The 18,790-nt window shown below is 43.5% G+C and overlaps 1 protein-coding gene across 1 annotated transcript in view; it reads right to left on the reverse strand.

The window, feature by feature from the left end:
* The window catches only part of NSUN2 (NOP2/Sun RNA methyltransferase 2), a 29,899-nt gene that overhangs the window by 9,748 nt on the left and 1,361 nt on the right, over positions 1 to 18,790 (reverse strand). The window contains exons 3-12 of the mRNA XM_060146850.1: positions 18,219 to 18,323; positions 12,381 to 12,486; positions 10,008 to 10,079; positions 9,145 to 9,229; positions 7,782 to 7,974; positions 5,624 to 5,698; positions 4,356 to 4,486; positions 1,367 to 1,440; positions 668 to 798; positions 258 to 354 (exon numbers count right to left, since the gene is read on the reverse strand). Coding sequence (XP_060002833.1) covers positions 258 to 354; positions 668 to 798; positions 1,367 to 1,440; positions 4,356 to 4,486; positions 5,624 to 5,698; positions 7,782 to 7,974; positions 9,145 to 9,229; positions 10,008 to 10,079; positions 12,381 to 12,486; positions 18,219 to 18,323 — 1,069 coding nt within the window. The remainder of the gene's footprint in view (positions 1 to 257; positions 355 to 667; positions 799 to 1,366; positions 1,441 to 4,355; positions 4,487 to 5,623; positions 5,699 to 7,781; positions 7,975 to 9,144; positions 9,230 to 10,007; positions 10,080 to 12,380; positions 12,487 to 18,218; positions 18,324 to 18,790) is intronic.

Genomic DNA, 18,790 nt, shown 5'->3' on the forward strand with positions numbered 1-18,790 from the left:
AGAGCAGCCGTCTTTATGACTTTCCAATTTTTATTAAAGAACTGGATTTAAGATATAGAAGAAATGCATTTCCCAACTCCGCCTTTTCCACCTCCCTTATAAGACACGGCTGCTTTCTGGAAACCTCAAAATTTAAATTTAAGAACACCACCATCACCGCCTCACACACAAAAACGCTCCACTGACCTCGGCCAGCTTCTGCCTCAACTGCACAAAAAGACCACACGGTATGCTACATTGTTTCGGAAGATGTTTACCTTTGGGGGACGTTTATTCCATGGCATTGAAGACTTTTTCACTAATACTGCTACGAAGAACCCTCCAGTGTTTTGATGATGTGGTAATATCCTAAGACTGGAAAAAAAAAAAAAGCCCACACAATTTACCCTTTTTAACTGATCCTAAGTACATTCTTTTGCTGTAAATATTCACCCAACCCTCACTGACAGAATCATCAATGTGTAATGTGTAAAAAGTTAACGTAGTGGCCAAAGTATTACCTAATTAAGTTCAAGCCATTTATTTTTGTTATTTACAAATGCTCAACGCCTGCAGCTCAGGCCCTGAGAACCTTACTTGCTGAAAAGTTCACACATGAGGGGTCGGCCATGGGCGCAGCCCAGACCACGCAGGACACGCTAGAGGTCCCACCTCCCCACAAGCTCACCACCGCTCTAGGTGCATCGCCTGTGACTTCTCGGGGTCCTTTGGGGGGAACATGGTAGGCCGAATTTGGGTGTGTCTGCTGTGCGGAACATCATCCCACGCTGCAAACCACTGCCCATCCTTCGTCATCACCTGCAGAACGAGAGGGTGGGATTCTAGATTACCAGCCCCACCTAATAATAGGAAAAGTCAGAGTGGGCAATTCTCATTTCTCTCCAAAGCGAGGACTGTTTGCAAAGATAAAAATGCGACAACCTTTTATTCCATGAAACAGGACAATCGTTCTAGAAAGCAGCATTTTCATTTTCCATGTGGGTTTTTCTTTTTCTTTTTTAAAACAAGCCTCAGATTGTTCCTCGTTTAAAACTGAAAACTGAATTGTTTCATATTGGAAACAAGGCTTGAATTCCAGCCAGTTAAAAGAAAAAAAGCAAAACTATACTTATGGGGATGAGAATAAACAAAGCTGACTTCTAACTGCAGAATAAAGACAGGAAAACTTTTCCAGTGCCAGAGAGAAATATTTGTGTAATCATACCATTTGTCATTAAACATAATTTTGAAATTGATTCTGAGTTGCATAACCAAATGTACTATTTATTCAAGTTACCCAACTGTGGGTGCTCTAAAACACCACAAGTCTAACAGGTCTATCAAGTTGATCTGCCCTTCTGAGTCAGAGTCCTTGCAGAAAGACTACCTTCCACTGTGTGAGTCCAGGCATCCACTTTAGTCCTGGCAACTCAGAGGACACATCAGCAAGTTCCAAGGCACCTATGTATCAAACAAAAAACAAAACAAAAATTCACATTACGCCCAGTGAAAGAAACTAATTATAAAAGATCACATATTGTATGATCCCATTTACAGGGAATGTCCAGGGAGGGCAGATCCACACAGGCAGAGAGCAGATTAGTGGTTCCTGTGGCGGGCGGGGTGGGAACAGGGAGAGACTGCAAATGAGCTCTTCTCGAAAATGCAGTGAAGTCACTACAGGTCACTGAACTGCACACTTAGAACAAGTGAATGTTACGTGCATAAATGACAGCACAGTAAAGCTGCTGCAGTAAGGAGCTGCAGAGTCCACACCACGTCCGAGACAAAGTCCACAGCAACAAGAGAAGCCACCGCAGTGATAAGCCTGCGCACCACAACGAAGAGTAGCCCCCGCTCGCCACAACTAGAGAAAGCCCGCGCGCAGCAACAAAGACCCAACGCAGCCAAAGATAAATAAATAAATTCATAAAAAGAAAAAAAAGAACACTGTGTCCACAGTAGCACTGCTACAAGAAGCTGTAAGTTAGGGCCATTACAGGAAACCTCTCAAATGAACTACCATCCACAGAACACAGACAGAGCAGACGGTCTCAGGAAGAGGAAAATCCAACATAAGCTCCGTGGAAGCTATGAAAAATGCAGGCAATCATGAAAACAGAGCGAAAGAATCCCCGAGGTGGAGGTCCAACAGTAAGAAACCTTTGACAAAAGCATCATACTGACCTCCACTAGTACATCCAAATATTCTGGCTTTTAAAAGCAAACACTAAATAATAGGGCAAGTGTACGAAAACTGGTTTTCTCAATCAAACACTGCCCTGCGCTCAGCAGTGACTTTCTGCCAGCATTTGGGTCAGAAGCTGCCAACGCTGGCCCAGCGCGTGTAGACTGAATGCGTATCAGCCACCCTTCCCCCAGCTGAGTCTGAGGACTTCAAGGCGGGGACCACAGCCTCTCCAGTCGAAATCCCCAGCAACTGCAGAGTACAAGGCCCAGCCAAGGCCTACTGTCTGATGAAGCCACATCCACGCATGACGCCTCTACATGACGTCTACACGTGACGGAGGACAGAGATGAGACATGTACAACGTGGTCTGGAGCAACCACGTGCAGAGATGGCTGTGAGAGCAAAACCGAGACTGGAAACCCACCTGCCTGGTTAGAAAGTAATTACAGAATAGGACACTAAGAGTTAAATTTACTATCAAATTACATCACCCACAGCTCTCCTCTTCACATGCCTTTCGAAATAAAGTACCATCAAAAATGTAGAGCTCATAACCATGCAAGAAACACTGTTCAGAAATCACATCTTCGGGCTTCCCTGGTGGCGCAGTGGTTGAGAGTCCGCCTACTGATGCAGGGGACACGGGTTCGTGCCCCCGTCTGGGAGGATCCCACGTGCCGCGGAGCAGCTGGGCCCGTGAGCCATGGCCGCTGAGCCTGCGCGTCCGGAGCCTGTGCTCCACAACGGGAGAGGCCACAGCAGTGAGAGGCCCGTGTACCGCAAAAAAAAAAAAGAAATCACATCTTCATGTAAGTATAGCAAAACAAAATAAACACAACATAGTAAATTCAGGTCGAAAAGACCCCAAAGGTGTGAACAATCAGAGGGCTGACCACACAGCACAGAGATCACTCGGCCACTAAGAATGTAACGGAAGCCTAGACGGTCTCGGTTACTGCCTCAGGAAATGCATACCTGTTTCAACATCTGCATTTCAACTTGCTTCATACATAAGTAGAAAACTCGGTAGCATTCTATTCTGGAAATGTAGTTAGTTTGAAATCTCCAATTATTTCTGTTAAGGAGAAACTGATGGAAAGCTTAACATTTCAGCAAAAACATGAAAACATTATGAAATGTTCTTACAACCTACGCTGGTCCCTCAGTATAAAACAGTGTGGTAAGACCTCACACCCATTAGGATGGTTACTATCAAAAAACAAAACAAAAAAACAACCACAACAACAAAAAAAAAACCAGAAAATAACAAGTGCTGGCGAGGCTGTGGAGAAATTGGAACCCTTGTGTGCTGTTGGTGGGGATGTAAAACGGTGCAGCTGCTGTGGAGAACAGTATGGTGGGTCCTTAAAGATAAACACAGAATAACCATCTGGTGCAGCAATTCCACTTGTGTGTACGCACATAAGAACTGAAGGCAGGGTATAAAAGAGTTATTGGTACGGCCATGTTCAAAGCAGCCTTTATTCACAACAGCTAAAATGCAGAAGCAAAACCAAGTGTCCATCAACAGATTAATGGATAAACAAAACATGGTCTAAACATACAACGGAATATTTTCAGCCTTAAAAAGGAAGGAAATTCTGATATATTATATAACATGGGTAAACTCTGAAGACATTATCTGAAAAGAGGTAAGCCAGTCAGTCACAAAACAACAATACTGTAATGATTTCACTCAAAGGAGATATCTAGAGTGGTCAAAGTCACAGAGACAGAAAAATAATGGGGGGGGGGGCGGGCAGAGGGGATACTGGGGAGTTGTTTAATGGGTCCAGAATTTCAGTTTAGCAAGGTGACAAGCTCTGGAAACTGGCTACACAACAATGTGAATGTAGTTAACACTATCAAACTATATATTTTTAAATAGTTAAGATGGTACATTTTTAAGTTATGTAAGTTTTACCACAAATTTTAAAAAATGCAACAGTGTGGTAAGGATCTGACATAACCTTTCAAACCTAGAGAAACAAAATGGGCAAACTGCATAACTCACGAAACACAACAAACCCATTATATAAGCATGTTTTTAATCAGGGATACCTCATTTTAGGATTTATAGGCTAATCACACAAGCAAACGTAGAAAAAGCCTACAGAAAAATACACTATAGCAATAAAGGTTTTGAAAAGTACATACTCTCATTGAAAGATCATCATGCACTCACCTTCACTCTTTTCCAGTAAAGATGCTATGACTGCTTCATCTTCAATGGGGTTTAGCGAACACGTAGAATACACCATCCTGCCGCCTTCCACTAGCTGTTCAGCGCCCCGAGTTGCAATTCGCAGCTGTAAACTAAGGGCCGGAGACTAGGTTACCCTATGTGCCGAGCACATCCGCATGGCACATACGTCAGAGGCACTGACTGTAGCACATATTCATTACAAATTTTATGACAGACATAATAAAATATAAAATACTCTACGTAAGATGAGCAACTCCCATATAAAGAAAAAAATAACAACAAAAATTTTAAGATTTTTAAGCGAAGTTAGATTAACCCTAATATAAGATGTTCCCTGTTTATCTAAAAAGCACCTATTTATAGATGCTGTTACTATATGTTGTTACTACAATGTTGTTACTGTTGTTAACGTTTCCCAACATGCCAACAAGCAAAGCATAAAGCTGATTAACAAATGAATTCAATATATTAGCTAAATTTCACTATTAAAAAGTCTCCATACTTATATAAATATTTGCTTTTTCTTTCCATGAGCAGTTTGTATCTCTTAGTACATTATAATCCCAACTGCCTGTTTCACAAAAACAGTAGTAAGTTTTTAACAGAGAAACAAAATTTCCTGAAGTTATTTATGGTAACTATTCATTAGTACCCTCCAGATCACCCATAGTTCTACATTTGTATAATTTTAATGTTAAATGAAAAAAAGAAAGCAAAGCTCTGTAGACAGTAAAATCAAACAGCTATTTTAAAAATCCCTCTGCACAGAAAAACACTATAATATACCAGGCATGACAGAAATTATCTTTGAGTTATAAGAGTTTCTCTTTCCTTTCACTTCTAAGAACTTTCCAAATTTTCTTTAAAGACAACCAAAACATATTTCTGAGAGGTCAAAATGTTAAGCAAAATAATTCAACACAAAAGAACTGAAAACAGAGAGGAGAAATATTAGTAAGAAATGGTCATTTCATGGAAAACACATGTCTGAAATATTACAGGAAACTTTTATAAAAGGTGTTCTCAATAAATGTATACCTGAAATGTATACAATCTTCAGTTTCCTACTCTTGAGAGGTTTTAAAAACAACTACTTCTGACAAATAAGCAAACTCGCATGAAGGTGGCCATTAACATTCTGAGGATTACAGTCAATCAGCTGAAGCTCTGGATGCCCAGGTAATTCAACCATAAACCTTCACTAATCTCTTAGTCACACAGGGCTACCAATTACACAGTTTATTTACCCATGCAGCTGCAAGCTGTTTAAGGTGCTCCACTTTTTCCAGACGTCAATGTTTTTCCTCATAGTGCCATCTCCACTGCAAAGAAAGATATTTAAGAACTTAAAACTCTGTACCGGTTAGATGATCACAGCTTAACAAATATGTCATATTCGAGTTAAATTACAAAACAGGTATCATTATTATTACTATAAACACCAATTAGAAAACAATCTAAATTCTCACAAGCTACAATAAACTTCCTATTTTTGTTTTGGGGACACTCTAGTACAGTAAACTAATTGCACTTCCATTTCAATGCAATAAGGAAATATGATTTGAAAAGAACACCTCTCTCAACAAAGAGATAGTAATTTGTTTCCATTTGAGAAAAAATACTATAGCAAAACTAATCTTCAGGGCTTCCCTGGTGGTGCAGTGGTTGAGAGTCCACCTGCCAATGCAGGGCACACGGGTTTGTGACCCGGTCTGGGAAGATCCCACATGCCGCGGAGCGGCTGCGCCCGTGAGCCATGGCCGTTGAGCCTGCGTGTCCGGAGCCTGTGCTCCGCAACGGGAGAGGCCACAACAGTGAGAGCCCCGCGTACCGCAAAACAAAACAAAACAAAACAAAAAACTAATCTTCAGACCTAGGACACAGAACCTTTTGATCCTGCTACTTAGAAAAGAAACTTGGCTAATCAACAGTAACATTTTAATCAGAATTACAAGAATAATGATAAACTTATACTCATAAAGGATTTCCACAGCAAATTCAATTAAGCCAATTTAATTTCTTTACCAAGATTTTTCTATATATCACACTTAAACATTTTTTAATTTCTGCTTTTACTTAATGGAAATGATTTACATGTAAATTCCATAATACAGAGTTGATCAATTAATCTTTCTGTCCATGTCGAATTTTATCTACTCAGAATTTGAGTAATTCCTGTGTCTGCTGGCTTTCTCTGTAAAATTTAATTTTCCTTGATGGTCTAGTCACATGTCCTTGAGGTGAGGGGTCTGCAGGATGGAAACGTCCTATACGATATAACTACTTTCAAATGACATCCCTTGCATGTATGGTGGTGGCTTAATTCTAATTCCCTCAGCTTACAACTCAGAGCTCATGAGTCACGTCTTTCTCACAGTATGATATTTGTGATCGCAAAACCACAGGGGTGGGAAAAATCAGTTTTTCTGATCCAAAGGAAAACTAAAAAGCTGCAATCTAGAAAGAAAGGAACGTAGCTCATGACCTATTTCAATTTTGTGAAGGAGAATTCTTTCCGTATTTGACAGGCAGTCACACTCAGTGCTAATGAGTTCTGCCACCAACAGTAATCTGCCCCTTGTTTAAATAAGACAGGATTTAATTCCGATGTGTCATATTTAAACACTGTGTTTAGTGCTAACAAAGTTCTATGGCAGTGTCTGTACTAAACTTTGTCTCAACAAAGTTTGTACTTTGTCTCAACAAAGTCGTGTGTTCAGAAGGTATTAAACATGTGTGACACCAGTGCCTGTGTCACTGCCTCCAGGAAATTAACAGACGTTTTAAGTTTGATTCTCTTCTTTTTGGAAAAACTAAGTTATTCAGTTATGCCATGAAATTCTTTTATAGGTAAACGCTAAAACTCTATAATTTATTTGTAAAACTTGAAGAAAGGCACGTGTACAAATACACTTGAGTTTCCCAAAGGTTGGAACCCGAGTTTCACTGTGCTACATAAGATTCACCACAGAAGCCCAATGTGATCACGTATTACCCTATGACAAGTATCCTACATACTCACTGAAGTAAGCACAAGCAAATCGCTCGCGGCACTAGCATCCTGAAATGCTTGTTAACGAGGCTTTATGACGACACTGCTTGCCTCTCAGGTATCTTCTTCGTGTCCCTTTTCAAGATGATCAAAACCACACTGCTTGCCTCTCAGGTATCTTCTTCGTGTCCCTTTTCAAGACGATCAAAACCACCCCCTTTCTTATCTCTTCGTTCTGTTTATCACTAAAATTGAGTTTCTGGCTTCTGATTTACGCTCAGTGTCTCTCTCTTCAAACCAGTTGCCATAAGATTGATACCTGCAATTGCATGCACACCGTGTGCAGATTCACTTTAGACTATATCTGATTTGATTTTGAGTGGACTCTGGGCTTTCCGGCCTCTTAATCGTACCTGCAAGGGACGTCACATAAGATGCGGTCATAGAAGAGAATCTCCTTCTTCCCGTTCACATCCATCTGGAGCCGAGGGATGCAGGAAGCATCGTGGTTGACCACCATGATGCAGGGACTGCTCAGCCGCTTGGCCTGATGCACAAGCAGGTAACAGCGCTTGTTGTCCACGTCATTCGCGATGACAAACCCCTCTGGGAACATAAAACTGCGTCAGGTGAAAGGTGGCGTAAGTGGAGCAATTTCCTGAAATGTGTAACCTCTAGGTTGGCAGGTGAGACGGACAACTGAGCAAACTTAAGACCGAGCTTCAGATTTGCTAGAACTAGGGAAGTGGTCCAGAAAAAGGAACCAGGTGGCTCGGCATGGATTTCACAGTCAATTAAAATGTCAAAACTTCAAAATTCATCTGTTCAACAATTATTCACTTTGTACCAATTACTGTGCCAAAAGTAACATTTCCATTATTAACGATTAACTAAAAAGGAGGGTAAGGGAAGAAAGATGTAGAAAACAACGAAATCCCCCAACAAGTGTTTAAAATAGTGCACATGTGCTGGGCCTCCATTCTGGACCCTGCGAATCTGCTTCCTGGGGAGGGGCCGAGGCTCCTCAGGGTCAAGTCAACCCGCTCCCTGGGAGGCTCTGACCTTTGCAATCTTACATAATGTCCTCCAAGTTCAAGACAGATGTCCCATTTCGTACGTGATGTCTGGTAATGTCACAGAACTCACCTATTAAATGGCAGTGGGATTTGAACCTGGGGAGTCTGACAGCAGCTCTGGACAACTACATTCTCCTGCCTCTCACATAGGTAGTAAAGAGTCAAAAGGAAACAAAAACCCCAATGTGAGACTGTTACTACTGAAAACTCAAAGGGCAATCTACCTACTATGGCTTTAAAAAGAAACACCACTTGCTTTTATAGAAAATACACGTAGGGGGCTTCCCTGGTGGCGCAGTGGTTGGGAGTCCACCTGCTGATGCAGGGGATGCGGGTTCGTGCCCTGGTCCGGGAGGATCCCACGTGCCGTGGAGCGGCTGGGCCCGTGAGCCATGGCCGCTGAGCCTGCGCATCCGGAGCCTGTGCTCCACAACGGGAGAGGCCACAGCAGTGACAGGCCCGCGTGCCGCAAAAAAAAAAAAAAGAAAAGAAAAAGAAAATACACGTAATTCTAAAGTAAAGGCCCTCCCCACAATGCACGTGTGGGTCTGAGGACAAGTGACAGGTGTGCACAGCGTCCAGCTCTACTTCCAGAGACACAAAACCCATCTGCCTGATGCCTCCTGTGTTATGCTCTTTTCCTTGTCTACAACCCACCAAAGTAGCACCCCTACCCTTCAAAAACCAGCCCAGTGCATACCTGGGAAAGGCACGCTCATGTCGGCATGCAGCATTTCGATTAGCTGTGTGGTCTTTGATCCAGGTGCTGCGCACATATCTAAAATCTACTGAAAAGCAAGAAAATGTCTGATGTTCTTCTTTTAATAAATCAATCATCCTACATTTAATTTAGAACGACTTAAAACTAGTTTCTCATTTCTATTTCACAACCCAAATACATTTATTTATAGAATGAATCTATAGCATATTATACTGAACTTCCAGAGGCCTAATATTATATGATGTCCCCAAACCACAGAAGGATAAAGATACTTACTCCACAGGGGATAGGAACAAAATGGCACTAGACACCAGTGAAAGCAATACATTTAGGGATGATGAGTAAAGATGCTAAGTGCGAGAAGCAGTATAACAAAATGCTAAAAGGCAGAGCTAGCTGGGTTCAAGTCTCAGCTCAGTCACTGGTGACTAGTTGGTGACTTCAGGCTCCACTTTCCTTTGCCTCCTTCCCCTCATCTGGAAAAAGGGGGACAGTGATAGCATCTACCCTCACAGGGGTATGTGGATAATAAAGTGAATCGATTCACAAAAATAACAGAACAATCCTCAGCATTCAACAAGTCCTCAATACATGTTCACTATGATTTTCAACCGATTTAGTCAATCAAGAACACTGAAGATTATCTGAGTAGTAAGTAAAGAAACTGAGTTGTAAAAATTGCAAAAAGAACCTAAAATAAATGTCATTCTCCACTTTACCCAAAGTGAAAAGGAAAACAGAAATGATTAACTATATAAAGAAAAAAAGGTCTCAACAGAACAGAGAGACACAAACACTGAGGGTGGTCTACCCACCAGAATTTTCTATTCAATGCACGATACCTTATGGTGAGGGTGAGCATTAAGCAACAGTGGTGGAATCATGCTAACGGCTTCTTGACGACTGATGTTTCCCTTAGAAAATAAAATTTTTTAAAAATCAGCAATGGCATTAAGAAGGGCAGAAAAAAATTAATACTGGGCGTTATTTCCAATGCAACAGGAAAATACCATATAATTATACCAGAACACAAAAGTTAGTACTATCACATAGACAGTAAGTAAGACAGATTTTTATACTAGTGGATAAATGGTTGCTACCAAAAGACTAAGTAAGGATGACCATAAATATCAAAACAACATTAGAATATTAGAAATTCAAGTATAACACGAGCACAGGACAGGACAGGAAGTCCCCGTTAGAAGTTTCATAGCTGAAACTGTAAGTTCTATCTCTTAGTTCTCCTGTTTCCAGAACAGCCCACGCCTGCTCTGTATTCCTGAGAACTGTCCCCATCAACCACTGCCCCCATGTTTCCTGTGGAAGAGAGAGAATAATTAAAACTCCTCACTAAACCAACCATCCTCTAGATCTTCACTTGTGGGTCAGGACATCTGTTAAAATGTACAGCTGTTCAGATTCAGACAAAGTTTCTTAGTGAAATCCAGCACTTGTGTCAATCACAACTCTATTGTAACAGCCTACGACTAAACACTTAACAAAAAGCCAAAAAAAGCATCAGCTACCAGGAGGCTTCTGCTTCTTTACAACCTGGGGCCCCTGTCCTGGAAAGGCCACCCAAGCAGCCATCACTCATCTTACACCTGCGCACCTGACTGTCAGAACCTAAACACAGGCCTCCACTCACACCTGTTCCTTTTACCTCATGGGTTTCCGGCCAGCACTGCATCTGTGAGGACTGAACCATGACTGCCTCGCCAGGGGCACGGATCCCAAGTTCTGGGTTACACCTGTGATTCTGAAGAGCCTGCCTTCTGTTTTCACCCGAGTTGTCACTCAGAGCATTCACGTAGGACGAGGATGTCAGGCCCTTGGCTAGACACCCCAGCAGGTGGTCCCTGGATTCATGGACACTCTGCAGTCAACTTTGAACAACCCAGGGAGTATTGCACCCTGCTGACTCCTGATCAAAAATCTGGACTGGTTCCCTACCATACACTCCGCCAACACTAAACTCCAGTGTCCTCTACCTTTCAAAGCTGCCAAAACCCAGCTCTTCACAACCTACCGGACTGTGTATCCCTCCATTCCCCACAAACCCTCTGCTCTGTTGAAGTTCGAACCTAAATTGCTCTCTAACGCATCCAAGTAGATTAAAAGCTGAGCCAGAGAACCCCTTCTTGTATGAGCCCGAGCACAGAACTGGGCCCGTGGTGGTGCTCAGCTCTGTTTACTCCTTACCAGGGTAGGGATGGGGGTGGGAAACCAGGCAAGCGGAGCCCAGGTTACCGGGTTACCAAGCTGGACACAGAGCCACAAGAGGGAACAGCTCTACCCTGGACTGAGTAGCTACTAGAGCGGAGCGGAGCGAGGTGAAAGGTTTCTAAATTGGTTATGGCTTCAAGGCAAGAAACATGGGAAGCACGATAATCCTGTCAGCTGGACACAGAAGCTCCGAGTGAAAAAGAAATAAAAACCATCTGGTGACACACAGAGGTTTCCTTGGCTAGAAAAAGGAGATTACAAAATAAGAAGGGGCAGCTTCTGATTTTAAACGTGAGACTATTAAGAATGCCAAAAAAACTGAAAGTAAACTGCAAAGCTCACAACATCCAAATTTTATGGGCATTCACTCAATCATGCATTACACGCGGGAACAGCTATTTTGTCGGGGAAGATGTGAGGCTAAAGGTTAGAAGTTCAAGTGACTGAACCGCCATCAGGGAACCTGGGGAGGCGGAGGGGCTGACAGGGCGAAGGCGAGGTCGTTCTACGAGAATCAAAGTTGTCGCATTTAGGTCTTGTTTGTCTGCCTGGCAAAGGCGGGGTAAAACACTTTAATAAAATACACATGGCCGCGAGAGCATATCGCTTTCTCCGCGGGAAAGGCGCGTGGCACACGCACCTCGGAAGGACATGAGAGCAGACAGGGCAGCTGCTCCTGAGCGAGGCCCACGGAGCAGGGCGCTGTGCCCTGCCCCCGGCTGCAGCCACCCCAACCCGGAGCGGCCAGAAACAAGGAGCCACGCCGGCGCCCGCCGGACGTTTCACGATCAGAGGCGCCAAACGAGACAGCAGCCATGTAACTTACCAGAAATTCAGGGGGCGCGCACACACTTCAGCGGGTTTTTCTGCCTGCCTCATCCACCTCGGCACTCCCAGAGGCACGTACGGTTAAAATAAAACTACCGGACTGATACTAAGGCCCAGTTAAAGTTTCAAGGAAACCAGCAAACGTAGAGGCATCTACTCACAGATTCAGTTTCGCTAACCAGAAACTGGTGAAACTTTTCCAGTTGTGGAGACTTTCTCAAGATTTTTCGACTTAAGTTTGTGTGCCAGGCAAGTTCTTCAGGATACCTGACCGAAAAGAAAGCAAAACATTTATGGGTTATGTTAAAGCGGTCTCTTCACAATTTCTTGCTTATACAGGTCATAAGCCAAACGAGACACCCGGCTGTGTTCCGGCCGCTCAGTCCCGTCCTCGCGTGACGGCCAGCAGCACCGTGAGAGCTCTGGGACACACGGGTGCACTCTCACTGCGCCCCGTGGCCCCGGCACAGGCGGCCTGGGCGCTCTGAGAGACACACGCACATGACACCACTAAGTTATGGTGATGCATGTCCACGATCTGATGAAACGGGAGCCTCCCACCCCGCTGCTCTCCACTGTGGTGAGCTAACGTGACGGCACAGGGGCCAACAGAGGACATAAGGTGACGAATTACTTAAAATGCAGATCACACAGAATCAAAGTGATGCCGTAGGGCAGGTATTAGAATGCTTGCCAAACGTTTGATTACAATCCTTTTTACTATATTTTTCACTATTTCCAAAACAAATCAGTCCAATAATGTACTGAAATGTTTTACATACCAAAAAACCTTGGAAATCACCAATGCATTAATTTGAGCTCCTAGGCTGCTACTTATACAGACCTAAGAATGAAGCTTCTCCTGCCATTTCTGGGAATATATTTGAACTGTCTATAAATCACACCACCACTGATTAGGAAGTGTGTGCTTTTTCATCGCAGCTTGCACCGGCCCACCCACTGAGCTCCAACTGCACAGGTCAGTACACGGATAGGACACATGGGGCCACGCTCAGCATAACGTGGCACTCGGTAACAAATCATACCAAACTCATTGTTAACTCTGAGGTACAATAATGAGCTCAACTTAACAATGCAGGGTCACAATGTTTCCATGTGTCAAACTGCAGCTAAGGTGACAGCCATGAAAATGAAGCTGGAACATCTGAAAAACAACATATCTGACTGCTTTGAGACTCTGATTATTTGACAGACACAAACTCAGGCTTAAGATCTGAAGACACTGCTCAACTGTCATGTTATCATGAGATACATGTGAAAAATACTTTCCACCGAACAATGAAGATTAAACTGGCTGAATCTGTTCACGGCCACCCTCCAAATGTCCCGGTGCTTTGTTTCTATCTCTTATGCCTGCTTCTCTCTTCAATATTTAACCTGTTTCAAAAATACAGAAGCAAAATGCAATCATACTTATCAGACAATTTCAAAGCGTTTAGCTTTAAATACTCCCTTTGGCCTCACTAGAGCTGAATGGCAGGGATTCACTCAGGTTGGCTCCAGCTGTAGAACTGAAGAAAACCTGCTGACCCACTGCTACCTTTGCTGATATCCAGACGTCTACTGGCAACCCCAAATTGCCCGTGACTAATGACAGCACACATGCCAGTTACTACTTTACCAAGCCACCGAACACCACGAATTTGAATGCTGCCTGCCACTATTCATTGTACATGGCTGAAGTTTCATTTTCAAATAGAGACAGCAGTCTCTAGATATAATTTGAGGGAATATTTCCTTATGTGCCTTACAGGTTGAATTTCTAGTAGTTAAAATGTAAATTTACTATTATAAGAATAAAATTCGATTGTAAGTTATTGGACGTTATTATGATTGTGAAAGCTCTTACTCATATGAGAAAAATATTTAAGAACTTTTAGACAGTTAAACACAGACAATTAAAATGAAAAAGTATGTTTCTTATATAGCTTTAGGAACAACTCTTTTGAGCTAACAGATGTTTATGAAAATCTTCACAGATTTCAACATCAAACAATCTTAAAAAACTGTATTTAATTTATAGTTATGTAATTCAAATTTAGCTCCTGAGTCTCTAAAGTCCTATTTTGCAAACTTGTCGTATCTTTTAAGGATAAATTAAAAGCACCACTGTCCCCTTTGTCCCTAAAAAATTCTTAAGAGAAACAGTCTCTAAATGTATACAACACCTACGATAAATCATCTTCAACCCAGACATTTAAAAAGAACACAAACAGCATGACAATAAGGTGTGTTCTCAACAACTGATTGTCAAAACAAGGTCTCTTAAAAATTGCTTTAGGATAATTCCTTACAGTTCCTAGTCTATGAAAAGTAAGGATAAAAATGAAATCTGCCCAAGCTATAAGTCCTATACATGATAAGTCCTATACCTTCTAGAAAACCTGGTTCCCATAAACATTTCTCCTATATTATATCCCACGATGTAGCAAAAGGTTAGAAGAATACATGACCTATTTCTGCATTTTGAACAATATAGAAAACCACCAGAAGTAGTTTAAGCTTCTGCTTTACTTGCTTACTGATTTATGGGTTTCCCACACTTGACAAGTGAATTTGATTGATTAAATGTTTATACAATAAAACTATCACACAACTTCACCGATAATGGAAGAAGGTTGACTATCAGGAACCCAAATCTTACAACATGCTGCTCACACCCTTCAGCCATGTTCAGAAAATTAAAGCAAACAGTAACGTGTAGAGAATGCCTGGCTGTTACTGGAGTGACTCGCTTGTGTTCTTCACCCACAGAACACCTGCAGAGCCTTTCCAACAAGTCTGGGAACTGGTCCTGACTGGTCCTGTACCCATACCCCAAATTCAAAAATCGAGAGCGAAAAATAGCCGTTAAATGTTCAATGAGCTGATTAAACAAAAGTATGACCACAGTTTGCAGAAAACAATAAAAATAGCGAGACTAGGGCTTCCCTGGTGGCGCGGTGGTTGAGAGTCCACCTGCCGATGCGGGGGACGCGGGTTCGTGCTCCGGTCCGGGAAGATCCCACGTGCCGCGGAGCGGCTGGGCCCGTGAGCCATGGCCGCTGAGCCTGCGCGTCCGGAGCCTGTGCTCCGCAACGGGAGAGACCACAGCAATTAGAAGCCCACGTACCGCAAAAGAAATAAATAAATAAAAAATAATAGCGAGACTAATTCCCGTATTTGTTGGAGCTGTGGAGGAAAATCCCACGAGAACAGGCCCAGAGAAAAGGCGCCTCTTTCCCACAGGAGCACGTGCTGAATTTTCACCTCCTCTTACTGCCCAGACCCAGAGGACACTCAGAGACCTTCGCATCCGAAAAGCTGCACCTCTGAACATAAGGCTGAAGGAATAAAAATGTTTTCAGGTGATTGTGAGAGGCAGCAAATGCAGGCAAGATTATTAGAAATAGAAACGTGCACAAAGACAACCTTAAACCTGCTTCTGAAAACATCAGATGACCCCTGCTTAAGCGCCAGGACATCAATCACATCTCCAAACCTCGGCACGGGAGAGTTAAGTCTACAACCCAAGTCCTCTGAGAGGAAGAGCAGCTCACCACGTGAAGGCTACCTCACTCGGCAACACTGTAGGTACAGCAACTGGAAATACATCTTCCTTGTCCACTGGCCTCAGGACCGCGGACATGCAGTGAGTGACCACCAACAGCCACCGAGCACCTGAGTCCTTTTCCTGTCCTCTAACAGTCAAGCTTTTAAACTCTGACTAAAATCGTTTTAACGAAAAAAAACACCATGAAATGTTCTGGCTTAATACTGAAGGTTTAGTCCTGTGTCCCAGAAATGCATTCTATAATGCTGACATTTGGTTTTGATCTGATTTTAGCATCTGGCCATTCAGCATTCATTCTAAAGGTGGATGATGTGCACATCTGTGATACAGACACTGAAAATCCAAACGGCCAACAAAAGAATGAAAAGGAAGCAAATCCACAGCCCATGATTAATGAGAACCTGACCTTGGTCTGTGATCACTAAAGGGTATCACAAGGGTAAAAATGAAAGGTAACATCAAATACATGAAGAGTCAAAGCTTCAGAAGTTGCCAGGAAATGCTGATTAAATTCAGCTTTTTATAGCAATCATTTAAAATGTGTTGTTGTTTTGTGAGAACTCTCAATACCGCAAAGTTGATCATCGGAAATGTGGAGCTACAGCAATTTAACGACTTTTCTGTTTATAAATTAGTCCAGGGCTCGGCATTGCTATGGTTTGTGTTCGAGTACTCCAGACATTTTACGAGACAGAAGGGTCTGCCTTCACACATCTGAGCCCTGAACTGTACCCTGAGAAACAAGTAAGCCACAGGACACCTACGGGACAGTAAGATTAAAGGGCAGTGAGCAGAGAGGGCAGGAGTGTGCTTGGGAGACACTGGAGGCAGCCGACACACAGGACGGCTGAAGCAGCTTTGCTGAGCCTTTGCCAGGTGAAGGGCTATGTTGTGATTTCTAGTCATGTGATTCCTACTCTCTCTTTTTTTTAAAATAAATTTATTTATTTTATTTTTGGCTGCGTTGGGTCTTCATTGCTGCGTGCGGGCTTTCTCTAGTTGTGGCAAGCGGAGCTATTCTTCGATGCGGTGCACAGGCTTCTCACTGCGGTGGCTTCTCTTGTTGCGGAGCATGGGCTCTAGGTGCATGGGCTTCAGCAGTTGTGGCACGCAGGCTCAGTAGCTGTGGCTCGCGGGCTCTAGAGCGCAGGCTCAGTAGTTGTGGCACACGGGCTCAGCAGTTGTGGCTCACAGGCTCTAGAGTGCAGGCTTAGTAGTTGTGGCACACGGGCTTAGTTGCTCCACGGCATGTGGGATCTTCCTGGACCAGGGCTCGAACCCGTGTCCCCTGCGTTGGCAGGCGGATTCTTAACCACTGCGCCACCAGGGAAGCCCCGATTCCTACTCTCTTGTATGACTTTTGGCAGCGTTGAGTAGTCCGAAATGGAGTCACAGTGACCAGTGTGAATCTCCGTGGTGACTGTTCGGAAACGTCTGGTTTTTGGTAACGTTCTCAGAAAGACGGCATGGGAACAGAAGGGTGACAGATAGAGAAGAGAACCCCAGGTGCATAACTCTTTAAAACACTGAGACAGTGGCTGGAAGGCTCATCATCCCAGGACCTTATGCTCCAAGGCCGAGGAGCTGCTTCAGACAGAGACGCTGCTGGAGGCACTGTCAGATCAGATGGGGACTTCCCGCTTGCTCACACCCCAGGAAAGGGGACCAACATTCATGCTGAGACGCCCCCTTCGTCACCCCCTTCCTTCCCTCAGGTGCATGATTCCCTTCTCTTGTGTAGTGTGGTGTGTACAATAAACCGAGCGATTCACAAACTGAACATCGGCTACCCTCCACGTTACCTCCCGGGCCGTGATCCTTACCTGGCCTAACCGCTGGGCCCTGCAACAAAACATTAAGTTTGCAACGCTTCTGACATGAAGACAAGGGGTGGAAATGGAAATGGTGGAAATGGCAACGTCAAGGAAGGTAAGAGGCTGGACTGACTTGGAAAAATTAACTGAAATCAAGACTTCAACACACTACGGCTGCAAATCACATAGGAAAACTTGCACACCAGCGTGAACTAACAGCGATAAAAAAAAAAAGCACTGGGAAGAACAGGAGAATGCCCGGAAAGCATATTCAGGTTCTTTCAGGCCAACAGCAAACGCACTACCAAGAAATACATTCAAGTGAGAAAGATTAAAACTCCAGAGAGGGGCTTCCCTGGTGGCGCAGTGGTTGAGAGTCCGCCTGCCGATGCAGGGGACACGGGTTCGTGCCCCGGTCTGGGAAGATCCCACATGCCACGGACCGGCCAGGCCCGTGAGCCATGGCCACTGAGCCTGCGCGTCCGGAGCCTGTGCTCCGCAACGGGAGAGGCCACAACAGTGAGAGGCCCGCATACAGCAAAAAAAAAAAAAAAAAAAAAAAAAAAAACTCCAGAGAAATATCCAACAGGATGAAGCCTCGTTATACCTACCAACTCAGGGGCTGTGGAACTTCAACTTTCTGCCCGTCCACCTCCAGGTCCTCCAGTTCCTTGAAATACTTGTTCTTTAAGCAATGGAGAATCTCTTTTGCGTGGCTATTAAAAAGTAAGCAAGTTTCAAATCCATCTGGAAAGCTAATTTAATAAATTTTATCTCTCTGTAAATTCAAGATTATGTTTTAAAACTAAAACCATCGTTGTGTGGAGAGAACACATTCTTTAATTACTGCCTTTTTACTCTATTCTTTCAAAGATAACAATCCTCATTGTCTGACCACTAAAAGGTGATAAACTAAATACGATACTACTGCGTTCCTTCCCTCCTAAATATTCCTCGAGTTCCAATTTCACTTGCAGGTCATCTTCAAAAGGTATAACTGAAACCATACCCTGTAACTTACACACTCAAGGCCCATAGGCAAACCACAGTGATTAACTGAGACATCTAAGCTTGTTTTGCAAAAGACCAGGGATGTGCAGACATGGAAACAACGTGCTAAAGGCCCCTTCGCGTGGCACAGGCGCGTTTAGGGACTAAAATAACCCACGGTAAACTTTAGACA

The sequence above is a fragment of the Lagenorhynchus albirostris genome, chromosome 3 (genome assembly GCF_949774975.1).
Source record: "Lagenorhynchus albirostris chromosome 3, mLagAlb1.1, whole genome shotgun sequence".
NCBI classification, from domain to species: Eukaryota; Metazoa; Chordata; class Mammalia; order Artiodactyla; family Delphinidae; genus Lagenorhynchus; species Lagenorhynchus albirostris.